At 40.2% G+C, this 24,257-nt stretch overlaps 1 protein-coding gene and 1 pseudogene across 3 annotated transcripts; both read right to left on the minus strand.

Moving 5' to 3' along the window:
* Positions 1–571: 571 nt before the first annotated feature.
* On the minus strand, positions 572–4,394 carry LOC103714547 (annotated as a pseudogene).
* Positions 4,395–5,748: 1,354 nt separating this feature from the next.
* On the minus strand, positions 5,749–16,049 carry LOC103714548 (polyamine transporter PUT1-like). 3 transcript variants are annotated; one of them, XM_017844602.3, is made up of 3 exons: positions 15,454–16,049; positions 7,682–7,726; positions 5,749–7,610 (listed from the first exon to the last, which is right to left on the minus strand). In XM_017844602.3, exons 1-3 carry the CDS (start codon positions 15,589–15,591, stop codon positions 6,150–6,152), a joined length of 1,644 nt encoding a protein of 547 aa, XP_017700091.2. In that variant the 5' UTR covers positions 15,592–16,049; the 3' UTR covers positions 5,749–6,149. The 3 variants fall into 3 exon arrangements, with proteins under 3 accessions (XP_017700091.2, XP_038979732.1, XP_008800055.3); XM_039123804.1 differs by having other exon boundaries at positions 7,682–7,767; positions 15,454–15,537; XM_008801833.4 differs by lacking the exon at positions 7,682–7,726 and having other exon boundaries at positions 15,454–16,047.
* Between the last annotated feature and the right edge of the window lie 8,208 nt (positions 16,050–24,257).

Here is a 24,257-nt window from a genome sequence, read left to right on the forward strand (position 1 = left end):
TGGGACATGATAGTAAAAGAAAAGGCCGGAAAAGTTGTACTTATCTTGGAACAATAAATCCTTGGTTTGGCCTTGTATTGTTTCTAATGGTATCAAAGTGGACCTAGCTCATAGCCTATATAGACAAGAAGACACTACAACATGAGTCCTTTGGGACTGACCACAAGTTAATCGTAGTGTTTGCAATTAATTTGATTGGTCTTGTGATAGGATTTGGACCCTTAGCCATATGCGGATGCCAGTTTTAAACAGAAGGAGCATGTCAGAACCCATGTCGAGCATTTATTCAATCTCATATCAATCATGTGTTGGAGAAATTTTAAGTATTTATACAAGACTAAAAAACCAAATAATACCTTCCAACTAGTCTTCTAAAGTAAAATCTTGCATTGTTACTTAATATACGTTCAAGTTGCAGCAAGATATAGTCGAATATATCTAATATTAATTTATATAATAATTACTTTGGCTAAATTATACTACTTTATAATGTTAGTTTTCATCTGTAGTGAATGAAGTGAATTTCAAGCACCATGCTCAAAGATCATGCAGAATATGTGACCTTATACTCTCACTGTACACAAGTTTTAACTAATCTATCAAAGGGTACATGTCTGCCATACTTCTCCCACCAGCATCCAACAACATTCTTACTGTCAGTAGCTCCAAAATCAGGAAGTTCAGGGCTTCTGAAGAACCTCAATCACGGCTTCTTATCTACATGCTTCAAACAAGGCTGCAGAACAAGTCCAATAATGACCACTAAGAGGCTTATTATCATGATTTTGGGAGAAGAAAAGCTAGCTCAACAGATATCAACAGTGTAGGAGGAACAAGCATCAGTATGTCATCACCTGTCCCTAAAGGTATCTTAAAAGGTCGAGTTGCCATTAGATATTTTATCCTCAATCTAATGAAGGCAGGAAACTCCAAGAGCATTCTAAAGCAATAGAGTATATTTTCTACAGCAATGATCTCCTGAAAGCTCATCCAGTACGGCAAGAGGACACCAGAGGCAGAGAACAAAATCCCCATGACAGGAGTTCCATGAGGGGACCTCATGCTGAAGAGCTCTGGGAGCATGCCCCATTCCGTGATTCTTTTGGATTGTCAACCTCTCCTGCCAGAGTACTGGTTGAATCCCAATAGTCTAGGTTCCAAAGAAGTGTATTCAAGTACAAAGTCCAATCAACTTGGTGGAGATCAACAGCTAACCATCTTTCAGGCCTCAGCTTAGGAATAAGCCATAGCCCGATAATGATGAAAGGAAGGACTGAGAAGACACCAAGAGAGATTGCAACATGTCTGACTATGGTCAATCCTCCATAATTCATGTAAGTCAGTGCTGCTGTCAGACTTGACACTGCTAAAGTTCTTGGGAGTCCTCCTAATGCCGGGACGACAGCCCTTAGATGATCCAAGAATAGAATTGGATATATAGAGCATTGTTGCTCAGCATATGCGTTTAGGGTATATGAGTGAGAGAGGGACGATGTTTCTGTCCAAAAGGCTTGCGTGATAGTGTGAAGATAGAAAAATTGGATTTCTGTAAATATTATGTATTTGGTAAGTAATGCAAAGTAAAGTTCAGTAATGATATTCACAGTACCAAAGGTATATTAGATTCCATCCATTTAGACCTCTAGGTTCCTCTTTAGTTACATCAATAAGTAGACATTATTATTTTCTGACATTTATGGATGATTATTTTAAAAAGTTCTAGGTATATTTTCTGGAACACAACGATGAAGTGTTTGTCAAGTCCAGATAATAGAAAGCCTTAGTTGAGAATCAGACCGGAAAGGAGATTAAAACATCGATAATGGCTTGGAATACTATTTGGGTGAATTTGATGAGTTATGCAAGAAGCATAGTGAGATACAATACTGTACGAGGAACACCAAAGCAGAATGGAATGAGGAACACCAAAGCAGAATGGAATTGTAGAACGGATGAATAGGATGATCATAGAGAGAACTTGTTGTATGCTCTTAAGTATCGGACTTGGTAAAACTTTCTGGGCTGAAGTAGTTAATACGGTATGTTACTTGATAAATCGGTCTACATCAACTGTAATTGAGTGCAAGATTCTACGTGAGGTATGGTCTGATCATTTGGTTAATTATTATAGTTTGAAAATATTTGGTTGCCCTACATATGTTCATGTAAATGATAGTAAACTTGAACCGAGGGCAAAAAGATGCATATTCCTAGGTTATGCATATGAGGTGAAGGGATATAGATTGCGTTGTATAGATGTTTCTAGATTACCTAAAATTATTAGTAGCGGAGATGTTACTTTTGATGTGTTTGCTACGCTAAACTAGAAGGAATTTGATGACAGTCCAGGTATAGACCGTGATGTCAATAGATAGTCTAAGCATTGACTGTGATGTCTGTAAATAGGTGAAGCTTAATATTAAAGCTTTAAGTAGATACAAAACTCTCCAGTTCAGCCCGATGAGATAGATATACAAGATTCTATATAGGATAGTATGTCACAACAATAGCAACAATGCAGAATTGCTATTGATACGGAGAGGAAGTAGATTAAACCACCTTCACGATATGTAGACATGGTTGCTTATGCTCTTACACTAGTTGAGAGTGCTGAGAACGAGTGACCTTCTTCATAATCGGAATGCAAAGAATTCAACTGTTATATTGACTAAGACACTTTCAGTTGATAAGTTCAAGCATTGCTTGGACTTGATTAGAGTTTATAGAGGTTGATGCCCTTCGGTGCAAGTATGGAAGAGATGATGAGAAAGATTTCAATATATTTGACTTAATAAACTTTAATCCAATGTGCAGATTTGTTGAGTATGTCTTGAGTTTACAAGTTCTAGAAGGTCGAGTTTACGTCAATTCTAGACAGTCAACTTAGGATACTAGTTCAAGTCCGTATCAACTTAGGACACCCATTATATATTGGCCTAACCTGACAATTGTAGGAATACCGGTTCGAATCTAAATTGATTTACTGTATTATATATCTCTTACAACCCCATGGAAAGAGGGCAATTGAGTGTTCTAGAGATCAGATGTATTACGGGCTAGAGTTTATTAGGTAATTTTGTACTTTGTAGTCTCCATTTTTTTATAGTAAAGTTTTTGTAATATCTCTACCTGTGGACATAGGTCAATAGATAGAACCACATAAATATTGTGTGCTCTTATGCTTCTCTTGTTCTTTTTCCTTTTTCTCTTTTTTCTTCTTGTTTCTTTATTCTTCCTACCTATCACAACATATGTACAATGTGTCCTATTAATCAAACAAGGGGGAGTAGAGGTAGCATATATTAGTTGCCTGCAGATGACATAAGAACAGGTAGAGAACAAGGAGAGAACATATGATCTTGATGTCACTTGCTTAGAATTGCAAACGATGATTGCCACAAATTACAAGCAAACAAACCATAAATAACATTTGATTTAGTTAAACAAGCATTTAGTGAAATATGTCCATCATGACAAGATTATGATGGCTAAACCTGAATCAAGTTCTCCATGATGAAGGAAAAAATTGATGGTAAATTTGGTAAATAGATAATGAACCGAATTTCAAGTAGAGTCCATAGAAGTCCAAAAACAAATAGTGCCAATACTCTCACCAAACAAAAGATTGAGCTATTCTGTCAGAAAGCAGCATTCTTATTCTTGTTGACTCAACCCAAATATAAAGGAGAGCCTTCGGCAAAGTTTTAATTAGATTATCTATCTCCATAGCCAAATTACTGATTGAATCCAAATGGTTGAGAACCCAAAAGGTTGTATTCAAGTAGAATCTCCGATCACGTGGATCAGCCATTGGCCATTCTTTAGACCTCTATTTCGAAAAGATGAGGCCCCCAGATAGGCAACAACCTATTCAATGATTGTCAATCCTCTTTAGCTCATATAACTTAGTGCTATTGTGAGGACTTGTATAGGCGTATGTTTAGTCCCACATCAATTATATGCTGGGTTGATCATGGGTATGTATGCAAGACTAAGGAATCCAAAAACTATCTTCTGATTAATCTTTTTAAATGAGGTCATGTGCCATTACAAATAGCAACAGAGGAAACCTAGCCTATGGTCCATAAGGACTACATGACTTTGTAGCACAGGCGCATAATAGATTGACCATAGGCCTATCATGATATTTGTGACTAGATTGATTGTATTTAAATCCTTAGCCTTGCGAGGACACTATGGCATAAAAATGTAGGGAGTAAATGCAGAAAGAGTGTGAGACTTATGAAAATTTGTATTTAGTCCAATTTTGGTTATGCACTGGGTAGATCTTTGATATATATACTATAATTACCTTCAAAGCTAAGACTGCTAACATTCTTAGAAACTACAAGGCTTAAACACAAGTGAGATTGGGAGGAAGTATATTTAGTCATATGTCGGTTATGTACGGGATAAATTTTAGATACACGTATAAAGCCAAGAAACTCAAATAAAACCTCCACAGCTAGCGAAAACTTGGGTAGATCTTGGAAAATATAGAAGGTACTGCAAATATTCTGGCATCCACCCATTGGTCTTCCAAGTAAATTGGATAGGCTGAAAGATTGTCAGCACTGTGCTTTGGAAGGAGGCCTCTGAATCAAAGGCTTATTTCAAATTTGTCCCATCCGAATGCTCTGTGCAAGGTGAAAAATACAAAGCCCAAAAAACCAGAGGACAGCATTACTTCCAAGTGGGGAAATGACATATTTTTTAGCCCATAGAACATATCACATAACTTTTTTTTTAGAAGCAATGGAGGAAGTTAGTCACTTCTACAGAGAGTAATTACAAAATAAAAGGAGGAAGAAGAGGAGATTCAGAGTTTTGGAGCTACATCAATCCTCAATTTGAGTCCAGCAACAGGAGTAAAGAACTCATAAGAATTTGGTGACTATATAGCATTTTGTCAGAGCAACATATCACATAACAGGAGAAGATCTCACAAAAAATCTTTCAGCATGAGCTTGTCTTCTGATTAGGCTAGCCTACTCTGTCTAATACCCTTGCAAATGAAGAAAAATATTTCATTGCACATGACAACACCCCCTCAATCATTTCGGTCTCGCCTATTTTCTATCAGTTTACATCCTATAGCTTTATAACTGTACAAAGAAGTCTTAACTTCTTTTTTACACTTCTATGCATCATATTCTGATTCTAAACAAGTTTCAGACCTCATCAACAGGTGAAAAATTGGAAGCATCTTCTCCATTAGGTTCCTTTGTTCTATATTTTCACCTGAATGAGCCTTATTACAATCTACTTGAGACTGAATTCTCCTTTGTTTCAAAAGATATCAAGTTGCTATCATATAAAAATGTTTCTCCTCGTAATATACTCTAGTTAATCTATTATCATTGCTTGATCTCACAAAACATAAAAAATTTTCGGCATTTTGCTTCAAAACCTTCTGAGTCAGCAAATTCGAAAAAGTCTGCTGCTCTTAGAGAAGGCAAGCAGCAGATGCCTCAGGGACAAGTTGAAAAATTTGCTGCCTGCAGCTGCAATATTCACAAAACTATTAGACCAGAAGTAGAGCAAAAGTAGAGCAGGTTTGCTAGGTTGTGAAGCACATGTCATAACCTGTCATCTCTTTGTCACTTATAAGCATTCTTTGATTTAAAATTAACCATGATTTTACTTATACTAGCATGTGAAGATCAAGATATAACATCCATAATAGCCAACAGCTGACCGTTGTCTATTTCACAATTTTGAACATGTTGAAGTCAAATTCTCTTCATGCAATCAAGCAACTCCATTAGCCCATAAGATAGGTATAGAATCTACAACTAGCATATGAAAAAACTACTACAAGGACTGTTCCTGAAAGGTTTTTTGGATCACATTTGATGATATCACCATGCAAGATGATCTTAACATGCTAATAATCTTGCGATGCTTCCATAAATTACAGGACCACAAAGCAAACCAGTAATAGCATCTGATTACATAGCGACAGCATATCAAACAAGATGCCTGATGTTGCAGTTTGCAAGCCTAATCCTGAACCTTCCTCTCCACGATGAAGATAGAAAGTTATAATGGAAGCTTTCATACATAAACTGCGAAGTGTAATTCAAGCAACATGGCATCAAAGGACATGCAAAATATGTGCCTACAATATTACTAGACCTGAGAAATAACTAATCTATTGGAGATTCGGCAGCATTCGCATTTTGGGTAGCTCCAAAATCAGGAATATCAGTTATTTTGGAGAACCTCAGCCACTGCTTCTTCTCCAAACGTTTCAGACAAGGCCGCAAAACATGACCAATAATCATCGCTGCGAGGCTTACGAACATGATTTTGTGAGAAGCAAAAGCTAGCTCGACAAATATGAGCAGCGTAGGAGGAATAATCATCAATATGCTACCGACTGTCCCTAGAGGTATCCTATAAGGTCGAGGCGCCATCGGATGCTTTATCCTTAATCTCATGAAGGCCAGAAATTCCAAGAGCATTCCAAAACAGTAAAGAATATTTTCAGCAGCAATAATCTCTTGAAAGCTCAGCCAGGAAAGCAGAATTACCCCAGAGGCAGAGAACAAGATCCCTATGAGAGGAGTTCCATACCGGGACCTCATGCTAAAGAACTTTGGGAGCATTCCCAACTCCGCCATCCCGAGAAGCTGATAAGAATAGCTGCTCATTTTAGCAATAAACATCCCCATATTGGATGATGCTGCAGCTGCCTGCATCCACCATGTCAACCAGACTCCGCCAATAATCTTCGCAATATCAGAAAAATAACCATCTGTCCACAGCTTCCTATCAAGTGGGATAGCTCCGGTGCCTATCAGGAGGGGATACAGGTATGAAAAGATAATCAGAATTGCTGCATAGAAGAGAGCCTTTGGCAATGATTTGCTTGGGTTATCAACCTCTCCTGCCATAGTACTTATTGAATCCCAGTAGTTGAGATTCCAAAAGAGTGTGTTCAAGTACAAATTCCAATCGACATTGTGGAGATCAACCACCAACCATCTTTTAGGCCTCAGTCTCGGCAGGGCCACGAGCCCCATAACGATGAAAGGAAGGATTGAGAAGACACCAAGGAAGACAGCAAACAATCCCACGATGCTCAGACCTCTATAATTCATGTAAGTCAGAGCTCCTGTCAAGCCTAATGTCGCAAATGTTCTCGGGAGACCTCCTCCTAATGCCGGGATAGCAGACTTCAGATAGTCTAAGAATAGAACTGGATATAGAGCAGTGTCTGTGACACCACTAAGCCATTTCATCCAGCCTAGTTGAAAACCCCAGTATGGGCCTAAAGCGGAGGAGACCCACACCACATAGCCTCCGTTCTCCGGGAACATCGTGCCCATCTCGGCGGTGATCAGTGCTTCAGGAATGCTCCATATGAATGGGAAAACCAGAAAGCCAATGATGGTTAGGAGGGGACCTGCAGCCCGAACAATGTCTTCTGCACCAAATGCACCACCGGAGACCTCATGGTAGATTAAGAACACTAGAGGTAGAACCGAGACCTTCTGGAGATTATGTACGTTTCCGGCTGCTTTAACAAGGCTGTGGTTATCAAGGTGGCCATTTTCACCCATTGGAGTAGAAGATGCTTGACCATTTACTTTGTCGCTCAGTTTCTGCATGCAAAGCAACAAATTGATGTCATTGGAAATAGTGAACATTAATTTTCAAAAATACTACTTCTTACCATATTAGAAGATGAAATGCAGCTGTATCTTCCATCGAGTACTGGCTAGAAAAGAAGAAAAAGAAGAGCATTGGATGTGAGATGTCCTGGTGCAACAGTACGTAAGAAAAAAGAAAAAATCCAGTCAGGGAACGGGTATGTAAAGACTTATCAAAGCATTTGTTTTCGCATTATAAGAATATCTAATTGCTCATTTGAGGAGAGAGAGATAGCTAGGTTTCTCAAGGAGGATGCTGCCGTTCCTTTAATTATCAATAATTCATGAAACAGGATCAAGGAGAATTTCTTCCTAGTTTAAAGAGTATAAGACCAGAGGCAAACCAGATAAATGGCACAATATGAAACATTAAAGAAAACAAATTTGACTTCCACCTATGAAGTTCTTTGCAAAGCATCAAACTATATATAGGAGGAGCAGAACAAGAATAAAAGACCAGTGCAAAGAAAGGTCAGTGGAATATATTTGCTGACCAATTATAGAATATGATCTCTCTTTAAAATTTTCAGGTACTTGGGTGGAAAGGAAGGCCTGGCTTCAAAAGGTATTTGAGAATCTAGCTATTGAAGGAGAAAGCGAGCAAGACACAGGAGAAAATAGACCCATAGGTCCCATCTAGAGCTCTTCCCAACCACCACCAACAACGTCTCCTTCAATTCTCAAGAACAACATACCCTTCAAAGTAGAGAAGACCAGATGGGTGCGCTCCCCGAGGCCGATATGGTCAGCCTTCGGGGTCTCCTCGCCACTCACCACTCGATCTTGCGGCAACATGAGATCTTCTGGAGGCAAAAATCCAGAATTCAATGGGTCAGAGAGGGTGATCGAAACACTAGTTTCTTTCACCGCTCTACGTTTATCAGGAGGCAAAGGAACATGATTCGATCCTTGCGGGATGAGCAGGGTCACCGGGTTGAAGGCGATTCGGCCATCACCCATATCCTGCTTGATTTCTTTCGCTCTCGTTGGACGGAGGATTGTGAGTCTGATCCTGCCGGTCAGCTTCCGAGGGCTGCTTCCCAAATCAATATGACTGAGAACGCTATGTTGGTTCGTTCAGTGACGGAGGGGGAGGTGCGTGAGGCTATCTGGGCACTGGGTGCGGACAGGGCCCCTGGTCCAGATGGTTTCCCACCTTTCTTTTTCCGGAGATACCGAGGAATCGTTCGGACTGCAGTGGTGGAAGCGGTCTTGTGTTTTTTCAATCAGGCAGGTATGCCTGACGATTGGAAAGCCACATTTGTCACGCTTATACCAAAGCGTCAGGACGCGGCCGAGCCGAGTCATTTTAGGCCGATCAGCTTGTGTAATATTTTATACAAAGTTGTGGCAAGAATACTGATGGATCGTATGAAGCCCCTCCTCTCCGGCATTATCTGTCAGGAGCAGGGTGCTTTTGTGAGGGGTCGGAGTATCTCCGATAATGTTATGGTGGCCCAGGAGATGATGTGGGATCTTCGACGGGCCTCGCAGCGGCGGAGTTTGATGGCCGTCAAGCTAGATATGGAACGAACTTATGATAGAATCAGGTGGAGTTTTCTTAGGCTAGCTTTGGAGAGCCTAGGGTTCCATGAGACTTGGATTGGGTGGGTTCTGGGGTGTGTCCAGGGACCGAGGTTCTCTATCTTGGTCAATGGCTCCCCATCTCCTTTCTTCAGTTCCACTATGGGGCTTCGGCAGGGATGCCCGTTATCTCCGTATCTATTTATTATTTGCTCTGATATCTTGTCTCGGGCATTGCGGGCTGCGTGTGCCGCCGGTGAGTTGGGGGCCTATGTCCCAGCTCCGGGGGCCCAGCCGATATCACACTTACTATTTGCCGATGACTGTCTCCTCCTGACCCGGGCTCGCGTAGCTGATGCTCATGCTATCAGGAGGGTTTTGGTTGCCTATTGCACGGTATCCGGTCAGAGAGTGAATGGCCAGAAATCCTCCATCTCCTTTAGCTCTAGCACATCACTCAGGGTTCGACGGGGGATCCGGAGGATTCTGGAGATGCCCGAGCAGGATGGGACCTGGACCTACCTGGGTGTTCCGATCTCGGGCAGGAGATTGCGAGTTTCTGAGTGCACCGGGATGGTGCAGCGGGTTCAGAGCAGACTAGAGGGCTGGCGGGCAGCGTCCCTCTCTATGATGGGCAGAGTCATGCTGATTCGAGCTGTACTGGGCTCCATGCCCATCTATCTTATGGCAAATACGGTGGTGCCAAGGTCTGTTTTATTGAAGATTGAGCGACTTCTTCGGGGCTTCTTATGGGGCTCACATGGAGGGGGTCGTGGGGTGCACATGGTGGCATGGGAGCGTATCTGCCTTCCCCTCAGGGAGGGTGGTCTAGGGGTGGTGTCTCTCCTGGAGAGACGAGAGCTACTTCTTGCCCAGCATGCTTCCCGTCTCATCCTGGAGCCGCAGGGGCTCTGGAGCCGGATTATGACTATCCGCTATGGGGGGGCAAGCCCGGAGGGCTGGGCCCGAGGAGGGCGGAGATGCTCCTTTCTATGGCGTGAGATAGCGACGTACTTGCCATTGGTGTCGAGTCACACCCGATGGCTGATAGGCGACGGACGTAGCATCGATGTAGCTGGAGACCCATGGGTCGACGGCCTTCCGCTGCGGCTTTGGCCGACTATGGTTAGTGTCGAGGCTGGGGAGGGTCTACAGGTTTGTGATCTCATGACCCCCGGGGTGGCTGGTTGGGATGAGATTCAGTTGGCCCGTTTGTTCGGGCAGTTTTTGGCGGAGCGGGTTCGTTCACTACCGTTACCACAGAGTGGCGGACCAGATGTACGTGTGTGGGGTTCCTCGACCAGATCCAGGGTCAGGATGGGCGATCTCTCCCATATCCTGCGGCAGGATTATGAGCCTGGCCCGGATTTTGCCTGGATCTGGCGATTGGGGCTCCACCCGAGGGTCGCGTTGTTCCTCTGGAAGGTGGCCTGGGACCGTCTTCCTACGAGAGCTGTACTCGCAGGTCGAGGAGTGAGGATCCCATTGGTGTGTGGGGCTTGTGGTGTGGCCGAGACGGTGGACCATGCCCTGTTTCGGTGCACATGGGCTAGGGGCACTTGGCGGTTGGCAGGGGTTCCACCGGTGGTATGGCGATGTAGGGACCTGTTCTTACAGGCCATGCGTCAGGGATCGGAGTCCTTGGTGCTGCGTCAGGAGGCTGTCCGAGCTACCTGTATTGCCTACCAGATCTGGTTGGCCAGGAATGCTCGTACCTTCAGCGAACGACGTATGTCGCTGCGATTTGTTGTCGAGAGTGCCTGCGCTCAAGCGGCGGAGCTGTGTTACACTATCCCTGTTGGAGGGACCTTGATAGCTCGGGACACCTGGGGTTCCCACTCTGCTTCGGCAGCCTCTCGTACGGTGTTTTTCACCTGGGAGCCCCCACCCCCGAGCTTCCTCAAGGTCAACTTTGATGGGTTTGTTTTGGATGGTGGCACGCGGGGAGGCGCGGGTTTCGTTATCCGGGACCCGTGTGCCAGGGTTGTGGCTGTCGGTGGCAGTCAGTTATTTGACACTTCAGTTCCCAGCGCGGAGCTGACAGCAGCCTGGGCAGGCCTTCGCCATGCCCGGTGTGTCTTACGGGCTAGGTCCATTATCCTGGAGGGTGACTCAGCCACCATTGTCAGTTGGATCCAGGGGGGTCCAAGGCGTGGCGGGTGTGACCATCCCTTGCTCCGTGACATTTGGGTTATGGCGAGGGATGGATGGGCCTTTCAGGCCAAGCATATTTACCGTGAAGGTAATGGTGCGGCGGATTGGGTAGCTGCGCATGTAGCTTCTCACTCCGGGGGCACCTTATGGAGTGGCGATGGGGAGTTGCCTTTGGCACTCCGAGGTATTTTATTTTCTGACTTTATTGGGTGTATCCGGTCTCGTCAGGTCTGATCCACCCGCATTAGCAAAAAAAAAAAAAAAAGAACAACATACCCTTTCGGCTGGCACCGTGGCCGGAGGTGACAAGGAAATCTCATTGCACAACGTAAATCATGCGCTGACGTCAGGTGCAACTCGGCCGGGTTGGCAAGGTCCAACTACAGGTGGCAATCTGGTCAAGTCGGGTCAGATTGGATACGACCGGGTCAAAAATTCATCAACTCAAATCTGATCTGTTTATTAATTAAATAGGTTGAAATTTCAAATCTGAATACGATCGGCTTAGTAAACAGATAATCCAACCCGATCCACATAATTCTTTTATTAAACAGGTTAAACGAGTTAAATAGTTTTTAACGGGTTATATGAGTTTTTGATGGGTTAAATGGATTTAAATTGGTTAGACGGATTGGGTTAAGTATGACAAAAATAGGTTAAGCAAGTTTAAATTAGGTTGAACCGGTTTTAAACAAATTAAACGAGTTGGGTTAACCTGACATAATTATTAAACAGGTCAAAATGAGTTAAATGGATCAACGATTAAAACCTGAACCCATCCCATTTAATAAATAGGTTTAGACGAGTTGATCCATTTACGATCCAAATCTGTTTATGTCAAACCCAAATCTGCTTAAAATGGGTCGTTCGTAGGTCAGATCATAACTTACCACCCTTGGTCTTAACTCAATATCTATTTCCCTCAATCCAACATGGCCTTGCCATGGGCCTTCTCCGACCTAACCCAATCTTACCCTATTTTATGCTAAAATTCAAATTTGATCAAATTGGATTGGGTTAGATTGATCAAATTATGTCGGATGGAATGATTACCCTTTTGACAATTCTAGCGACCGGTGCCAACTACCCTCCACTGCTCACATTTATCTTAATAAGGAATAATTACCCTATATATTTTTGGCATCCAAAGTGTCTGTAAGGTCAAGAAATTATCCTAGATTGCTTATTTTGTAAGTTATTCGGCTAGTGGTCAAAATAGATGGACACCCAATTGTCCTTATCAATGTAATGGGTCCTAAAGCCTACAAATACCCTCCTATATACTGAATTTTTCAGGTTAATGAAAACTTTTTTCTATTGAGTATATGTTAATTCATGGTTACTCTTAAATTTTCTTTAATTGGTAGATTTTGCATGACTCTAATGGATTCCAGAGCAAACCTTAATGGAATTCGAGAAGCAGTAGCGGCATGTTGGTGGATTATGGCAGATTGCAGTTTTCTTCAAGGGAGCCTTGATGGATTTCAGACAATGCAAGGGCCTTTAGTAGTAGGATAAGCTACTAGTTATGGGGAAGAAAAGGTTTCCTTCAACTTGCTCAACTTGGACTTCTTTAAAAATATAATAATAAAAAAATTTAAAGTATTAGATCCATTTTTTCATTAATTCTATAATATCTTTATTTATACTACTTAGGTCTATCCTACCATAATCCAACTCGAATTTTTCTTCTAGTTAAAAGAGACTACAAGTTTCCCAAATTAGCCACCACTAGTTGATACATTCATGAACAATTTAAAATTCTCTTAAAGCTAAATCTCATTCCTTGCATCAATTTTAACTTCAACTGCTTCACCTAATTTTTCTGTATTAATACATATGCTCAGTCAAAGTCTTTTTCTGAAAGAAAGTTTTTTTTTACTTCAATAGCCTAATTCAAGGCCCAAACATCATCATATGTATCCAACTAGTGCAAGCATCGAACCTCTCGAAGGTGATGTGCCATTGCAATACTCGTCAAAGAGCTTCATTTTTTGATGCCTGAAAGATTGTTAATAGATTCTGAATGAGAAAGTTATGGTCTCCAGACATTAAGATTCACCATCAAATCTTAGATGTGGTGGATTTTGCTATCAAACCAAGTCCAGACCTATCCAAGGTGGCTAGAGTGGTCCACAATGGTTTGGGCGATCCTCTTGTATCAAATTATCCTTAATTAGCCTTTAGTTTGCTTAGTTCTCTTTCTATCTTTACATTTTAAACCTTTAATTAATTTCTGCATAAAGTAGTTTAATCTTCCATTATGTTACTGTAAAGCTCGTGCTAGGCCTCCTAGCTTGCATCAATGAGTTACCTCACAATATCATTTTTTTTTACCACCATTGAAGTTTTAACCTGAAACCTCTCACTTGGAGAAAGGCACCAATCAAGTTTCCAGTTGTTGCTACATGAAAAAGATTATGTATAGCTCTATTTCTCAAAAAATAATATATATGTTTCTAATATTTTGGTTTGATAAAAAGTTTTTTTTTCTTATATCATTGGTATATTCTATAAATCTATGTTTGTAATTCTAAAGATTGCAATTTTCTTATTTCAATTAGAGTAAAAATTGAATAACGTCACATAGATGGATATAATATTGAAATAATTATAGGAGAAAATGTGGTAATAGGGGATAATAAAGCTCGTAGACTCTTTGGAAGTAGAAAATAAAGAGATTGAAGAAGATAGGAAATAGGAGAATAAGAACAAATTAAAAAGAGAGATATGAGAGAAGAGAAGGATACACATGAAATCCATCATAAGAAAATTTAGCGACTAGGTGTTCAATATCAAAAATCATCTTACAATCTTATGCAATCCATATAAATAGTCTCTTAATAATTCTAATTTTGAATAATTTCTATTTTAAGCTCTATATCTAATAGAAAAACACCTAATTTAACTAAAATCAATATTTTGAAACCTAGCCCAGATATTGAACCATTTGGTATCCGAGTCATGGTTCAACAAGATGACCCTAAGTCAACCATGGGTCAACACATTAACCCATGGTAGCATAAATAAATTAATTATTTCAAGACTTAAAATAGTCAAGACTAAAAAAAAATAGAAAATATGATAAAAGAAGAAAGCAGAATATTAATTTCATTATGCATATAACATCCATATTATTAAAATAAGAGATTTTCAATTCTCAGAACTTATTCTACAATAAATTAATAAAAAAAATACTTGGGCTCGTAATAAATAAACCTTACAAATCAAATAAAAGATAAAACATAGCTTACAAATGAAGAACTAGAAATTTAAGTAAAATCCACAACATGAACCAAATAATTTTTTTTTTCAAAAAAAAAAAGACATCGGATAATAGTAGGTCAGCAAGTCAATTGCACATCGTTAGGTTCTCAAAAAAAACCGGATTTGTAGTCTGGGTCACGAGTTGAGCAGGTCGATCTAGCCGAGTCTCGAAACAGTGATTAAAATTTTAAAGTTCCAAAATAATATGTCTGCAACTAAAGTTTCTAACAACTTTTTAAACCAGAAAGTGTCAGAATTTATTTAAAGCCACGAAATATCAACCTTAGATGTCAGACTTCCCTAGATTGAGTCTAAGATCACTGGAATTCATTCCAGAAGATCATATTCCTTAAAAAAATATTATTTTTTATAAATTTTTGTAGGCTTGGATCGCCAAATCTGGTAAATCGGATTTACTGAGCCGATCTAGAGTAAATACAGATGAGTCCAAGTTTTTGATAAAATAAAGCAAGATGGTCCAAAATATTCACGTTCTCCCTCGTGCATGTCATGTCAGTATTTGTCCCCCAAGAACACATGCTATTGACGCCTTGTGCATTTCGTAGACTCGCACCCTTTCAACGTTACAATTATTTCATTTCACGACTTCGTTACAAAAAGCCATGAGAAGACGTATTTTTACTTTCAAAACTTATCATTCTACCAAAAAGGTTAAACAAGAAAAAGTAAGTAATCATTCGAGCCAAAAAAAAAAAAGAGTATAACAAAATAATTCAGAAGTTCACAAAATTATGAAGCTATCGAGCTGTGGAGTCATATATATAACCTTAAGGCCTAATCTTCTTCTTTTTTTTCCCCATTATAATAGTAGAGAAATCTGTTCGCCTACCTGCATCACGTCTTCTTCCACCTGCGGACTGCTCACGCCGGCTTCGTTGCCATCGGATGGCGCTGCGATGGTCATCATCACTTCCATGGCGCTCGCAGGTGCTCTGCCATCGGGCTGGGACTTGACTTGATCGGCCATTGCTCGGGAGCCGGGTTGGGATGCGTTCCGTCGAGGTGGCGGCGGTGGCAGCTTCACTCTCAGTCGAGCGAGCGGCTCTGAGATGGTTAGAAACGCCTTGAAGTAGTGGTTTACCTAGATCACAACCAATTCAATGGCGATAGGTGGAAAGGTACAAAGTGGTTGTTGGTGACGCAGAAGCCAATAAATCCTTGGTAGCAGGAGAGGGGTGTGATGTTTGCTGTCTGGGAGTTTCTCTGTACTTCATGCAGTAAAGATGTTAAATTTTCTGAGGGAATAACTAACTTTCATTTCAGCTATTTACTCGAAGGAAAATAGAATATGCTCTAATCCTCGACAATCTAATTCCGACCATCATCCAGTATCCAAATCATATTCTAATTCTGATTTCGTTCGAGTTACGAATGAAAAAGAATATGGTTATTCTGATTTTTATTTTGATTTCGATCTCGTCGCAAACCGAATATAACGGGCAGCTGCTGGGATTTCTTTTTTCTAATAATTTTAAATATTCTTGATTATTAAACATTAAAAAGAAAGCCTAAAGTGATATAATTAATATTAATTATTACAAGGTATTGAATAAAATTTTCAAAATCTTTACGCTCTACGATTAATTTTAGTATCAACCATCCACCAAGGTTGCAGGGCTATAAGATTCTTTTTTTTTTTTTTGGAGATTCATCATATAATACGTGTACGAATAGGTCCAATAAAATTAGAAAACAAAAATTCGCAGAGTACCAGAGGCAACTCTACTTCTTCTCCCCACAAGGTGCCTCTTGAATGGTTAGCCACATAAGTGGCCACCCAATCCATAGCTCCGTTAGCCTCTCTAAAAACATATTTTTTTCTGAAAATTAAGCCCTATCATCCCTCGTCATCATCCAATTGTTCCAAAGTAAAGGATGGTTTGGGCTCACATTTCTCAGATCCTTCTTGATTCAACTGATCACCGTAACCGAGTCACTCTTCAAAATGACCGAACTAGTCTATAGCACTCGTCGAGAGGGGCTATAAGGTTTTAAAAATCATGGAAATATCATGCACCAAAGCATCATCACATTCCTGTGATTCCTTTCAGTCAAGAAACAGTTTGGCTTTAGCGTTCAAAAGGTAATACTGGCGTGACATAGGTGCTCGGATATATAGACGAAAGATCCTACACGGTTAAGAGGTAGGTTTTCTTTTTACCTCTCGTTCAACCTCTTCTGATGGGTACCATAAGACTGCAGTGTCACGATTGGCCTGGTGGCATTTACACCAAAATCATGTGTTGTTGCAGCGTACTGCACCAATCATGTCCTCACCAGTGCAATACAGACCAAAAAATATATAAATAAAACCCTGCCCCGTACTCTGCCATCTCAATATATTTCTTATAGCTTAATCATTCATGAGGTTTCACAACATATCCTAACTTTAACTATATTATCTTATGGGTGGAGAGAACGCACGCCCCCTTCAGCCTCACCATGGATGCGAGACCAAGGGCCCCCCAAATAATGGAGCACATCTTTAATGTGAGTACATTCTATCAAATCAGACAAAACTAAATAGTATAAAGGTGAGAGTAGTTCTAATACAGCCATCCAGCTGATCTCTTCGATGTGCCGAGCAACAAATGAGGCGATGCAGTCAGCTGCTCTTTTCGCCTCACGGAACACATACTTCTTAAGCAAGCTCATTTTCCACTAGCCACTTGGGAGAGAAAGAAGATGGTGCATTTATTAAAAGCAAAAGTATTTGTTATTTATAGGATAAAAAAAATTTAGAGCGATAAAAAACATATCCACCAAAGGTTCTCTTGGCAGTTGGTGCATGTAAAATAATACATCATACATCTCAAATCACTAGCGTAGATTTCTAAGGCCACATCCTAGTAGAAACAATCAAATAAACTAACTAGCAGAATAAATTTCTCATTCAATAAGAAGAAATTAATCAACCTAAGCCCAACAAGTGCTTGTTCAGATGGATTACCTCTTGCCACGACGGTTCAGCTGAAATTAACACCCTTGGGTGAGATGAGTATAGGGTAGAAACGATGGAAGTCAACCCATCCTAATCTCAATAAAACGATGGTAATACTAAATGAACTTTTAGTATTTCGTACATATTTAGGATCGATTTTATGAATCCTTATTCGTGAAGGGCTCCAAGCATTGTTTTTCCTCATAACCTTTATCAAAGGAACCTTAGTCTTCTCCTTTTCCTGCTATCTCCAACACGAATCAAAGGACCTCTCCTTACTTCTTTATTCATGTGCACACTATCTCCATCGATTTTTTTCCTGAATCTAAGAGCATGTTTGATTTTGCTTGGAATAATATTTCTATGATTTTAAAAATTCAAAAATAATTTATTGGTATTATCTAAAGAGTGCTTCTATAAATAGAAAAGTAAAAAAAAAAAAATTAGAAGCAAGAAAATCTAGCTTTTGATTTCTAGAAGCAACACGAAGCATGCCTTAAGCTTGTCTTAGATTTTTGCTAAACAAAAAAAAAATGTCATGCCAAGTTTAGAAAGCCATATAGGCTAGGCCACCATCGAGGTGGTAGCACGGTTCGGAACAGGACTAAAATTTCACCGAAGTGCCCTAGATTTGAAACGCGCGGGCATCGATTAAATGCAAGGATCATATGCCCCTCGCCTAGTTTGTCCGGTGGAGTCGCCATCTGGTCCGCCGGTACTTAGATGGTGCTGGTGTGATGTATTCACACGTGAAGGGGCTGCGACGTTGGTGGAGCTCCCTACGAGTGGAAAGAATATGAGTAAAACTTGTCTATCCATATCAAACATTCTCTAGTGGGAAAGGGAGCCAGTGGGGGTTGCTACGTGGGTGAGGAGGATGTGGGTAAGGTCCTCCTCAGCCCCCTCTTTCCTTTCCTTAAGCAAAAAATATAGACCAAGCCCAACATCTCATGGCTATGCCCACACCCAATTATTATTGGTTTTCCTATAGTTTGAAGCTAGAATTTTTAATGGCATCTTTTATATTGTCCAAAAGAAGTGCTTTTATGACTTTTAATGTGCAAAAATAAAAAAAAAAACACTTTCTTTAAAAATTACGTACTTGGTAACATCAAAAAAGACCTTAAGATGGAAAAACAAAATTAGAAAAGCACTGTTAATTTTAGTTGGGTAGTGTTTGGTATTACTTCTAATTTTCAATTTCGTAAAACTAAAACTAGTTTCTGTTTTTCTTAAAAACCAGAAACTTAGAACTTATTTAGTAGTCACTAAGACGGTGTTTGGCGATATGTGATGGTAGCGGCCATAACACACGGGGGCAGTGCAAGCAGCAACAAGCAATGGGGCCCATAGGCAATGGCGAGAACGATGGTGACAAAGATGGCGCTGGCAGCCACGAACGCCTTTGGTTTGCAACAGCTTTGAACCAAATGTGTTAGTTTCCACAATTTCATAAAATTGAAAAAGGATTTTTTAAAAAAATAAATAGAAACTAGCTTACCAAATACTATTTTTGCCTCAATTTTTGGATTTTAGAAAAAAAATAGAGACTTATTTGGCAATACTTTAGTTGTTGTTTTTTATTTTTTTAAAACTACAAATACAGAAGCTAAGACAAGAAAAATGTTTGGTGCAATCATTCCTGTTCTTATTTTTCAAAAATAATTTTAAATATTTCTAAAAAATAAAAGTAAAAAATTCCTACTTTTAATATTTTTAAAAATAAAAAACTCATATTATACCATCACCTACACTGTATTAGCTTTACCAATGCCAGCTCCATCATCTCCACCGTCATTGCTGCCACTGCCTTCACCATCATTGTTGATACCGCTACTAGAACCACAGCCACCTTCATCATATTACCACTACCTCCTACCACCAACATCTTCATAGCTGCCATCTCCAACAATACCGCCACCACATCATCGTCGCCCCCCACCACCAACGCCACCAGTGTAACCCTGCACTAATACCGCCACCACCATCTCTGCCATATCATTGTCGCCCACCACCACCAACACTACCGATGTAACCACATCCATCAACACAACTCTCCATCACCACCTTTATTGTCCTACCATGGCCACCTTCACCACATCATCATTCACCCCAGCAACACCACCATCCGGAATCAAGGAACCTTACAACCACATAAAAACCTAGAAAATTCACCAAAAGTGCGAAGAATTCAAATAATCAAATACTACAAAGATCTATATTATATCAAAATGAGTATTTCAAAATTATTTTTTAAAAAAAAATATTCTTTTCAAACTTTGGATGCCCATGGGCAGCCTAGATCTGGAGGTGCACGATGGTTGTCCCTAGCTTCGAGCAAGGTATGACTTGTTTGAAGGCATTCTCAAAGAGGCCCATGGAGCGAAAGATCAAATGTGCCTACCTGGCTAATCACATATGGCTAGATAGGAACATCCGAATATTTGAGGACAAGAGAGTGCACCCGAGAATTGTGGTGGACAGAGCATTGCTTCACACGGTGGAGTTCATCAGTACCGCTGCATTAGTTTCTTTTAGGACGGCTAGGGATATTCAGAACTCCCACTTAGCTTCTTCAGCAACCATGGTTGCTTTTGTCTTCTAGAAGCCCCCACCTCCTAGTTTTCTCAAGATGAAGTTCGACGACAGTGCTGCTGAGGGGAGAGGCAGCCAGAGTCAGGGGCGGCCTAACATATTTGGGGGCCTAAGGCGAACTCAATGAAAGAGACCTTTTTTTAATAATAAAAAAATAATAAGTATCAAATACTTTAAAAAATGATATAAAAATAGATAGCTGTCAAGTACACTATTTCAACAAAGATGCATGAATCTAACAGACATAGACAAGAAGCCTCTTCAGTTTAATATAATTCTTAAATGGAAGCACGGAAAAGTAATTACTCTAAAAGAATGACCTATAAAACTGGTTAAATAACTGAGATAATGCTTGGCAATATTGTTTATGTACTTTAAAAAAAAAAACTACATATGTAGCCCAATATTTTCCTCCGCCAACGAAGGAAGAAGGAAAAAAAAAATACTGCAGAAGGCCAAAGCTTCCAAATTTCTCTTTGCCCTATTTCAGATTTTCCCTCATACAAGCCCATAGAAAAGAGCAAATTGGACAAATCATTAGCAACCAAAATTTTGAAAAAAAGGGTATACAAGAAAGTGATCCCTATTTCAGATTTCCCCTCATACAAGCCCATAGAAAAGAACAAATTGGACAAATCATTAGCAACCAAAATTTTGAAAAAAAGGGTATACAAGAAAGTGATCTCAACATGAAATCCATCGATAAAAAATAATCCACAGAACAAAGCAAGGCAATTCGACAACTAGTTGATAGGCAATAAAAAACGATTAATATACCACAAGAAAGACAGGCAGATATGGAAAGAAAGGTAAGCTATTGGTTTCTTACTTGGAAGAAGAAAGGAGCAAGAGCTCTGCTGGGTTCTTCCTCTTCGGCAATCCTTCTCCTTGAGCTTGGACTAAACTAGCCTCGACCAGAAACCAAGATCATCGAATCAAAGGAATCCTCGTCGGAGACGCCCATCGCCGGATCAGCTTCTACTACGAAAGAAGAAACCTTCTCTGAATCTTTCATCCAAAAAGATGGGCCCAAAAAACCGAAATCTAGGGTTAGAGTTTCCAAGTAGGGGCGGAAAGGGCTCTGCTAGTGCTCTTCCATCAAATATTCTCAGCTCAAAACTTTTCAGAGATCTCTGAAATCTTGGAACGAAGAGGTGGTGGAGGGGGGGTGAGAGTTTCTTTTCTCCATTCTTTCTCTTTGCTTGGAGCTAAAGCAATTCAAAGCGATCAAAGAGGTCGAAGGTGTGGCAAAGACGGACAGTGTTGAGGCTGGCTGGGGCTCCGAAGCCAGAAGGAGGGAGACGACCGGTGGAGGGTCAGGCTTCGACGAGGGCTCCTATCTCCTCCCTCCATTTCGATCGGGGCGGTAGGGGGAGAGAGAGAGAGGAGGCAAAGAGGATTTGTACGAGGCCTTTCATTGGGTCGAGGCCTTAAGCGACCACCTAAGGGTTATGCCCTGGCGAGAGTGTAGGCTTTGTTATCAGGAACCACAATGCCAGACTTGCGGTGGCTGGAGGCCGGTGGATCTTTAACACCTCTGTTATTGGAGCTAAGCTTAAAGCATGGGAAGGCATCTCCTATGCGAGGCATGCTCTGGGTGCGGCTTGTATTCATCTCGAAGGAGACTCGGCTACGGTAATTGAGTAGATTCATAGTCAGCATTGCGATGTGAGCAAACAGTTGCTGCTCCATGATACTCCAAGACTAGTGAGAGGGTGTGGCTCTTTTCGAGCCATCCATGTTTACCGGAAGGAGAACAATACGACCGACTAGATGGCCTTCTTTGCGACTTATCATTCTGGAGGCTTGCTTTAGGAGAACCAAGCGGCTATCCCTTTTTCTCTCTATTGGCTTCTCTTTTCTGATTTTGTTGGCTGCACTCATACATATTTTGTGTAAGGCGCCATTGTACAAAAAAAAGGTTGTAATTTTTTGTGCTGAAAATGCCGACCTATTTTTTTCTACAATACATAAACCTTAGAGCTCTCAATATGGAAACCAATGTAATGAAAAAATGGAAAGACTTTGAGTTCCTTTTGAAGACACAACCTCATAAAAACATGAGATAAGAGCAACAAACAATAGCAAATCCACCAGTAGCAGCATACAGCAATATTAGTTTACAACTCATAAAGCTAATCTTCAATTAATCATGAGCAACCTGTAAATAAATCATAAAATATGTGAACAAATAATAGATATTTGAATAGTTCCAGAGTACACTGTTTACCAACAATTATTTCAAGAATCGTTATGGGAAGGAAAAAAAATCAAAAACAATTTCAATATTTTTGTCTAATTTTGAAAATACTATTCCCACCACTGTGATCCTGCCAACCATGACATGGCACAATTTGTAAGCAAAAGGTTCTCAGTTCCTCAGAGGATCTTTCTTTCTTTCAATTCGAGCACTCTTCATCTGATGGAAGGGATAGCAGTTACAATCTACATACATAAACTTCCCCAATACTTCAAAATGATGCCCAACTTCGAACGGTCACATGACTTTATCTGACATTGCAGACAATATTTTACGCTAGTTACGATACCAGCCATGACTGATATTACGCACCAAAACAATCAGCGTTTTTACCCGGGGACCTCTTCAGTGCGCAATTTAGAAATAACGCTGTTCTTAAGAAAGCCAGTCAGGCAGTCAGCTAGCTCAGAGGTAAGTCAGAAAATCTACAGTCTTGCTGCTAGTGTTATCAGAACTACAACATAAGAAATAAAACAAGCTACGAACACGCATTTATCCTTTGTTAACTTAAGTCCATTGTGAAGCTTCCACCTTTGGGCCAGACCAATGCTAGGTTTTATGCACATAATTGCACATGTCATAGATTTATAGTATGATTTACATGGATATGAACTAAACTTGTAATTCCTCTCCCAAATCAAGTGATATGAATTTTTGCAGTTTAAATTAATCAGTAGTTTACTAACGCTATCACGCAGAAATAAGATAAACATCCATAGCAATCAACAGCAACTCTTTTTCTGCAATCAATCAACCTGTTTGCCTACAAGGTGGACTATATAGCTTCCAAGGAGAATCTTATGATACAACATGTAACAAACTATCAAATCAGATTAAATGAAATCCATTCACCATAATACATGTATATATGTCTAAAGAATTAACTGAGCTAAGTGCAAACAAACAGAGTACCATACATCAGGAGAATACATATCATAAACGTGGGTGCAAAAAAGGAGAATATGCAGATATACTCTAGATGCCAACATGATCAAAACCAGAATGTTGCTTCCATAAACTATAGGCACAAAAACCAGCAATAAGAAGGCAACATGTAGTGAAAAAGATCCATCTAACAAGGTTATGTTGGCTAAACATGAGCCAAGTTCTTAATGATGAAGACACATTTTGACAGTAAATTTCCCTATGCAAACAGTGAACTGGATCTCAACAGCACCAATTAAGGTCCATGCATAAGGTTTGCCAATACTTACTAAAACCAGACAAAAGATTACGAAATTCTATCAGAGACTTGAAAGCATTTTACAGCATGTACAACTACACATGCCATATCATGCTTAATGCTAAAACTAGGAGCAGATATTTTTATCCCTCTCAAAATAACCTAATACTCCACTTGCATGTAGTTCCCAGAAGAAATAATCTCATGAGGATGCACTCTGCGTGCATAGGTGGCTAGTCCTAAATTAGTAATTCTCAGAAACTACATAATCTTCAGTTATATCATCACTAGTCAGGGTAAAATAGGACTGACCAAAATCTTCACATGAAGGGTGGTTACTAGCCATAAATGATCCTATCAAAACCCACCAACCGTACATTTATGGTAATGTACAATGCTCGGTGCATCTAGAGGTTTGTTCTTAATATGGCAACATTTGAGAATAAGTACAAGACTCCTACAAGAACTCAACCGACTTAGCACATCTGTGTTATGAGCACAAGAGTCATTTACCCAGACAACCTTATAAGGTTGCAGGTACAACTCTAGTTTCAACAAACCAAACCTTAGCAGATTCCTGAACCATGTCCATACAGCTGTCACCTATCGACAAGTTTACAACTTTCGTCACCGCTCTTGATGTAAGTACAAAAA

Source organism: Phoenix dactylifera, chromosome 2, assembly GCF_009389715.1.
Source record: "Phoenix dactylifera cultivar Barhee BC4 chromosome 2, palm_55x_up_171113_PBpolish2nd_filt_p, whole genome shotgun sequence".
In the NCBI taxonomy this organism is placed as follows: Eukaryota; Viridiplantae; Streptophyta; class Magnoliopsida; order Arecales; family Arecaceae; genus Phoenix; species Phoenix dactylifera.

Bases quoted from the DNA above. Each gene is read 5' to 3' on its own strand.
- LOC103714548 (XM_017844602.3), bottom strand. From the start codon at position 15,591: ATGGCCGATCAAGTCAAGTCCCAGCCCGATGGCAGAGCACCTGCGAGC. The intron at 7,727-15,453 runs GTAGGCGAACAG...CTTCTTTTCTAG, and splicing joins TGGAAGAAGACGTGATGCAG to CCAGTACTCGATGGAAGATA. The intron at 7,611-7,681 runs GTAAGAAGTAGT...CTTTGCATGCAG, and splicing joins GCATTTCATCTTCTAATATG to AAACTGAGCGACAAAGTAAA.